A 7622-nucleotide genomic window follows, 5' to 3' on the forward strand; every position below is an offset into this window, starting at 1 on the left:
TACCCTGTTGAAGACGGGCAACATCATGTAGAGCTTCTCCTCTTGCTCCTTCTGGGTCATGTGCCGGGGAGGATGGCAGAGTTCGGAGAAGAGGCGGCGCAGGTGCATCAGGCCCAGGGCGTTGTCCTGGGGGCTGCACTCCTCCTGACGCGGCCGCCCCATGATCCTCTTCACCATGTTCATCTTCAGAGGCTTGCTCAGGACGAAGCTCGCCCTGAACGCAAACGCAAGACGCCCGTTTATAGACTGACGCCAGCTTTCGGAAGGCTACGCAAAAATGCTAGCTGCACGCTTCACCCGACAACGCCGTATCAGCAAGTCACTCTGTGATTTGGTGCCCGAAATCTTTGACACCGAGGAAGGGTCATGAAAATTTACGGGAGAGGTTTTTGCACATTTGAGCGTTTTTGTGAACGGAAAGCAACCAACGGGTAGTCTCACTTCATTGTACAATCTTGGCAACGTACAAAAGGGCCCGTTTGTGTTTGCACGCCTTTGTGAAATCCCAGGTGGGGCTCAAACCATTAAACCAACAGAATGGCGTCCATGCGTGGCTCCTTAATGCTTGCGTCCGCAGTGGCTCAGGAACAGGAAACGCTTGAAAGAGGATGTGAAAAAAAAAATCTGCTGCTATTGTGGTCCGCAGTTCCTCAAATTGATAAAGAGGACAGCAAGTGAACTTTAGGATGGGAATGACTGACCCATCAAAGAGCTCCAGACCTCCTGACGTGTCCTTCAGCTTTTTATTTGGATCTCATATTCAGACCCGTCAATGTTACACACACACAAAGAAGCTAAGCAGTTAGCGTGACAGAAGCCAGACTGGGGCCAAAATAGAAAGTTGCAAAGGCTGCCAGCTCAACACAAAATGTCTGAAAAAGAAATTATGACAACCCCCCACCCCGCAAAAAAAAAAAAATCCGCATGATGCTTCCTGAGTCACAGCGGGAAGAACGTGGCGCAAGAGGGACGACTGGCGTCACGGCACCTGGTGGCATGTTAATAATAGACCCTGATTCAGACGAAAGAAAATCCCTCCCGAATGGCACCGTGCGACATGTTTCAAGTGATGCATCCAATAACAAACATGTACGTGCAGACACAGACATTGCCCATAAATAACGACACGAGCGTCAACACCGGGCAACGGGCCGGGACCGCACAGCGGGCCGGACAAATGTTACACAAGAAGCCACACGTGGACGATCAAGAACAGGAGAGAGAAAGCGAAAGCTATGCACAGAAATCAATGCACAAAAGTTAAGACCTAGAGGGAAAAGGCGAATTAATTCAAGCGGGTAAAGCTAAACGAGTGAAGCTATGCACATATAGCAACGGCGGATAAATGTACATGTGTGGCCGAAGCTAGGCGCATGAAGGCAGGTGGACTAAGCTATCCAGAAAAAAGTTACGCAATCAATGCTATGTGTAAAGCTATGCGAATGATACTATACGGACAAAGCTCTTTTTGAGTAGATAAAATCGAGTATTCGGTAAAATAAAGAAATAACACACGCACACACACACGCACACTTGCTTGTATTTTGCTTGGTTAAAGAACAATTACGAATACACAAGAAAAAAATAACAAATGTCACTTCATCTTGACCCAGCAATTGAGTTTTGGTTTTAGATCCGTAACATTTGTTTCCCCTGATTATAAAACCGTGCAACGCAGCAAAATGTACTTTCTATTCTAGAAAGATGAGAAAGTGAGATTTTTAAATTAAGTGACATCAGAACCTCGCAGCCAATATTGCCAATTAAAATATTGGAGTAAACCTAATGTGTTCAAAATTGCTCAGTCGGAGCTGAAACCGCGTCAGGCTGTCGGCAGCAAAGTGTGTAGCGTTATTTTCGTCTGTTCGACGGCCTTCGAAAAGGAGTACAATGGTTCTTGCGAGGGAGACACGCTTAGCCGATAGCCCCTAACTCACTAGCCGCTAATGCTGGCAACCGGCGCTGCATTATACATTGTCAGTGTACCATAATCAACTTGATTTTTTTTTAGCATTCTTAGTTACCGACTGGACATGGTTTGGGGATGACGTCATGTTGATGTTTGAGGCAATATAAAAGCTCCAACTATCATCGGGTCAAGTGAGGCGCCACGCCACCGCGTGCTTCCAGCAACAACTTCAAAATAAAAGCCTTCCGTAATATTGCAGTGACGTTCTTGTGACGTCCTTGTATTATTTGGACAGATTTTGTTTTGAAATTGGCCTTCGCACCAGTTGGCGGCCTGTTCCCATCATGCATTGCACGAACAATTGCTGCTCTGGCTGGCTTGACATGAATTCCCGATGCTGCACACCCTGGCAGAAAAAAAAATCGTGCCTTTTTTTTTTTTTTTGTAAATTCAAGATAGTTGTGAACAAATGACTTTGATTTTGGTCCTGTTAAAAGTTCCGCAGCAATCAAAACAAGTCAGCTGAACGCGCCTGCGGAATGCAAACTCCACGGCGAGCCTCCCGACGCTGTTCAAAGTGGACGTCAAGTGCGATGAGCGTCTCCCGCGGAGTTAGCGGCAACTTGTGAGCAAGATGAAGGCAGCGGCGCAACGTCCCGGAAAAGCCCGACGTCTTCAAAGCGGCGCGAGAGTGAGAGAAAGTGTGACGTAAGCGAGGGGAATGTCTCCCGCTTTGCCGGGAGAACGTGGACGCCGGGGAGCTCCGGCTTGATCAAAGACGAACCTGAAATTCATGAACACGCCACGTACGAACATCACGTGCAGCTGCACACTGACTTTGGAGCAAAACAATACAAAATCTGACTGAGAACCATTCCAAACTTTCTGAGGAAGTTACTATAGGTCGGGCCGCGGTACTTTTTTACGCGTCCGCTACAGAGGCGGTCGGTCAACCTGGTAGCCTCAGAGTTTGTATCGCAGGCTTAACAGAGGTGGGGAAGATGGCGGTGTTAATGGGGAGAGCTCACAGAAAAGGTGCAGAAACGTAAAAATCTTTGACATTTTCGAAACAAAATCAAAATGCATTTCAGCAGCTGGCGCTGCTTCGGCGCAGCGTCGGACCAAACGTTGCCGTGTGAACGGGGCTTAAGAGTAGTTAGTTCTCGGGAAATGGAGTAGCCACTCCTCTGCCCCGCTTTGGGAAGTAACAGTGCAAATAAGCTCATGTTAGCCCTGCTAGTTTGCAATGTGACCCGCCTCACTAGCGAGTCAAACGTCTTTAGCTATTTCTCCATTTGCGTTCTTGCCGTTCCTACGTCCCCGTGAGCTTGTCAAACATCATCGGTAGCGGCTAATTTACCGTTCCGCCAGGCACTACGGATAAACCGAGAAGGCACGGAACACCCGGGAGTTGTTCTTATCAGCGAGCTTAAGCCAAGGATGGATCGACTGGAAATACCCCGAGATTCATTTTGTGTTGCTACCTTGGAAATACGTCACAGTCGACGTCGTGAAGAAGAACGCTCTCACGTTTTGTTTTTGGTTTTTCTGGAGGGGTGCGGGGGGGCAACCCAAGCCTTCCTTGGCAAGTTGCATATTCTGCATTCTTCAAGATGAGAAATTGGAGACTCCGTTTGAAGAGAGCGTATAGTAATACAGTCAAAAAATAAAATAAAATAAATAAGCTTATTTCCACTTCTATGGAGGGAGCGTCTGCTTTCTATCGGAGCAGACTCTGGAGTTGACGCGCGGGCTACTTGCTTGGCCCTCGACAAAACGGGCTGCCATTTGTTGCCACCATTTTATAGCCGTGACTGTCCTCTCCACCACAAGCACAATACGAGGCTGTCTAGGAAACACAGTGACCGGTGGTTGCTCCTCGCTACAGAGACGGTGCACATCATCATCATCATCATCATCAGCGTAATGGTTTGTGACTGCCGGAGTGCTGAAGCAGACCATCTCGCTGCGCCCATGTTAATGTCGGACCAATGGTAATGGGTGCGGCGGAGTCGAAACGGGAGAAGCGAGCCGATTAAAAACAAAATCCACGCCAGACCCGCACCGCAACCACAGTAAACACCTCGGTCGCCGCGGAGACAGCCTGTTGGGGGTTTTTGTTTTTTTGTTTTTTATTTTGGGCCGCCCTACCTGCTGTTCTCAAGGTGCCCGGCCAGCATCTCCACACGTGGACAATTTTTTTTTTTTTTTCCCTTTAAAGACGCTCACTTCTCTTCCCTTCCTTCCTTCTGCGATGTCTTTTCGACGAGAAGAGGTTTCGGTGACGGCGGTGTCATGCCTTCCCCTCGCGGCAGCGTGAGAAGGGGAGAAGCATGGCAGTGCCAGCGGCTTTGTTTGCCAGCCAGCCCCACTGTGTGTGTGTGTGTGTGTGTGTGTGTGTGTGTGTGTGTGTGTGTGTGTGTGTGTGTGTGTGTGTGTGTGTGTGTGTGTGTGTGTGTGGCCTGCTGGGACCGGTGCAGCTGATCCCTCCCTGACACCGGTGGGGCGCACTCGGCTTTGGAATAAGAACGGTTGGAGGCAAGTCGCCAGTGCGCCCGGAGGAATGGGCCATTTAGGTGGCAAAACAAGAGGGGTGGAGCACTTGAAGTGCAGTTATCCACAAAGTATCCCAAAATAACGGAGATGGTCACTTTCAAGAGCTGAAATGAGTCCAAGTGTTTATGTCATCGCCATTGCAATTTGATACAGCCGATTGTTTTTCTTTTCACACGTTATAACGCCGGACAAAGATATTCATACATCCCCTCTCAAAAAAACAAAAAAAAAAACAAGATTGTTGCTGTTTTTTCTCTGTTGTTAAATAAATCCTAAAAAAAACGAATGCAGCGAATCAGAATGCAGAGCTGGCTGGTTGTAAACTGGCGAACCCGTCAATCTGCGTGTTGAGTCAACGCTCCTCGGGCAGTAATAATAATAAAAATCGGTGATTCAAGGGAATTTGAGCAAAGGTGCCATTTCAGACGTGCGTATCAATACCGGTACGCTGTGCACTAATCAGCGGCCAAGAAGTATCTCTCAGCTTTCAAAAGGTTGGTGACCCCTGCAGGAGACCATTAACTCGAGTTGTTGAGACTTTCCGTGTGTCCGTTGCCGTGGTGATAGCCTGGAGCAACGTGCAGCTCATCAATCCAGACCAAACTAAACGATATGAAATGTTTACTTCTGTGTAGTGACTTGCATTTCTTGACCAGCGTGTCGTTTGCTTTATTTCATGCGTCCGGTGACTGCAACCCAGTCAACGTAGCATTAGTATTATTTATTTATTTATTTATTTAAACGGTAATTAAGACTGTCGGTGCAGTTCCAGACTTTGACTTGGATCCGTCCGTGCATTGGCTGCCCTGAGGCGCCCCGCAACAAGTCAGAAGATTCTGTGGCTGCTTTCTGTCGCAGCTCTCCCACTTTGTTGTGGCGCGTTGGCCTCCCCGTCATGTAACTCGGGTGCCGCCCGTCAGGCCCGTTTGCACGCAGGTGCCTTGAAGCCTGGGCCACACCCGCTCCCTAAACAGAGCGCTGAACAACCGAGAGAGGAAAGAGGTCAGACGAACCTTGGCGCTCACCTGCGTTCCTGATCTGGCTACCGCTCTCATGTTGAATAGTCATGATGATTTAAAAAAAAAAAAACAAAAAAGCACGGAACTCCAGAGAAACCAGTTCCAAAGCACCCGAGGCTGCTTTCTTGTGATTGGAGGTGAAATCTCAATCTCAGCAAAGACAAACTCAACACGTATCGCGCTGATTCCCAGCCACTGTTTGCGCGGCGCGCGACAACCCCGAATCGACGCCGGGGGTCTGGCGGGGACGGCGGACGTGCCGCACCTAAACATAATAGCCGACAGGAGGCGGGGGTTCGTTCGGCGGATGTGACACGACGAAATTAATCGGCGACGGGCGAAGCCGTCACGCGGTTAAACCGGGCCAGAACTAGATCGGCCGTTGGGGAAAATCAACACATTTTCCAGAAATTCCCGATGGCCGGCTCGCCATCTAAACAATCCAAACAGAACCAAAATGTTAGCCAGTCTGTTAGCAGCAGCTAGGATTGTTTTCTGAGCACCAAAGATGAGTTTGAAATGATGTTAAACTCTTTTGGGATCATAGATTCACAGTTCAAACTATTAAAATCAGCAACGATCAACATTTTTTCCAAAGAGGCATCAGTTACTTGCAGATCTGAATTGTCATCGAAACCGATTCCAACTGCCACCGAAACAAGATTACAAACACAACTCGTTGCAGCAGCACATTGCAACACAGATTTTGCTTTTTTTTTTTTTTTTTTCTTCTCCGGTGACGAGCGCTACAACGAGTTCCCCCGGGCACTAATTAATTTTTTTTCTTCCTCTCACGCTTTTATGGACGCCTCTTCTCGAGGAGCACAACAAGCAGCAGTTCACTCACATACACGCGCGAGGGAAGTTTGTATCGGGCGCAACGTGTCGACGTCGCCGCGCATGACTCCAGTTGACACGTCTCACGCACATGTGCAATTTGTCATTTGTTTTTTTTTGGGTTTTTTTTGGGGGGGCAGTTGTCTCACGCACAACCTGCCATTGCAATGCTGTTGCACTCGCAGCCTGTCGCGATGTCTGTTACATGTAACGTATCATACATTACACCTGGTATGTTTCTGTTCATCACGGTAACCCACTTGTCACACATCATAGGTATGTTGCATGTGTGACAATGCACACATGAAACATGAAAGCGGATATTAAACTTGTGTTTCAACTGTAGTAAATGTGAACAACCTTCATCGTTGACGATGTTTACATTGTGGAGCTAACACGTGTTTCTACGAAAGGTTGCCGTTGCACATAGGACGTTTTTAGAAAGTGTTTTTGTTACACATGTAGAGCATCAGACAGTATGTATGTATTGATCCACGTTTGCAATGTACGCACCACCATGTTTCCAGCCCACGTGTAACACGTGTTTCTATAACACATTAACAATCACACGCTTATTTTACATAAGATCATGTGTAACACAACATACATGTAGGTTTCACACATGTGACACGCCATGTGTTTTTAATATACATGCAAACACTGAAATGCACTTACACGTTTAACGTCATGCGTTATACCTTGTGTCTTTGTGACATACATGAGTTGCTAACATACATGGAAACTATCACGTTTCTGTTACACATGTAGAGTCATGAATCGCGCCTCATATGTTGCCGATATGCCCCTGCCAGGGTTACTTATCACAACACATAAGTCGTCTGAAATATGCATGCAAACAATCACGTGCTGCTGTTACACATGTAACGGCTCACTCATATGTTGGTAACGCTCATTGGAATGTGACTGTACGGCACACATGTGACCAATAAAACGTTTCTACCATACGTGTAAGCAATCACATGCCTGACACACATACCTGACCGTGAGCACGTCACACATGTTTTTCCATTACGACACGCATGTCAACAATCCCGCTGTGTCTGTTACACACGTAACGCATTCGTGCGCTCCACTCCGCACACAATTTTCCACAGGGCCGGGGCTCGTCGCCGCAGATGAATCCCGCAGCGCGCCCCACCGCCACCGCGATGAAACCGCACCGAGGCCCGACGTAAACGGACTAAAATGCCAGTCATTTCCTCTGGAACGTCACACTCGAACCGAGCCAGCCATTCGGTTCCGTGAGCGTAACACCCCTCCCCCACCCGCACCCCCCCCCC

General features: G+C 48.1%; 1 protein-coding gene across 1 annotated transcript in view; it reads right to left on the reverse strand.

Annotated features, from left to right (window-relative positions):
• Window positions 1–6: 6 nt before the first annotated feature.
• The window catches only part of rusc2 (RUN and SH3 domain containing 2), a 28968-nt gene continuing 21352 nt past the window's right edge, over window positions 7–7622 (reverse strand). The window contains exons 14-15 of the mRNA XM_019888502.1: window positions 4061–4089; window positions 7–214 (exon numbers count right to left, since the gene is read on the reverse strand). Of these exons, the coding sequence (XP_019744061.1) occupies window positions 4070–4089 (20 nt within the window). The 3' untranslated portion in view covers window positions 7–214; window positions 4061–4069. The remainder of the gene's footprint in view (window positions 215–4060; window positions 4090–7622) is intronic.

This window comes from Hippocampus comes, unplaced genomic scaffold (assembly GCF_001891065.2).
Source record: "Hippocampus comes isolate QL1 unplaced genomic scaffold, H_comes_QL1_v1.1 scaffold128, whole genome shotgun sequence".
NCBI lineage: Eukaryota > Metazoa > Chordata > Actinopteri > Syngnathiformes > Syngnathidae > Hippocampus > Hippocampus comes.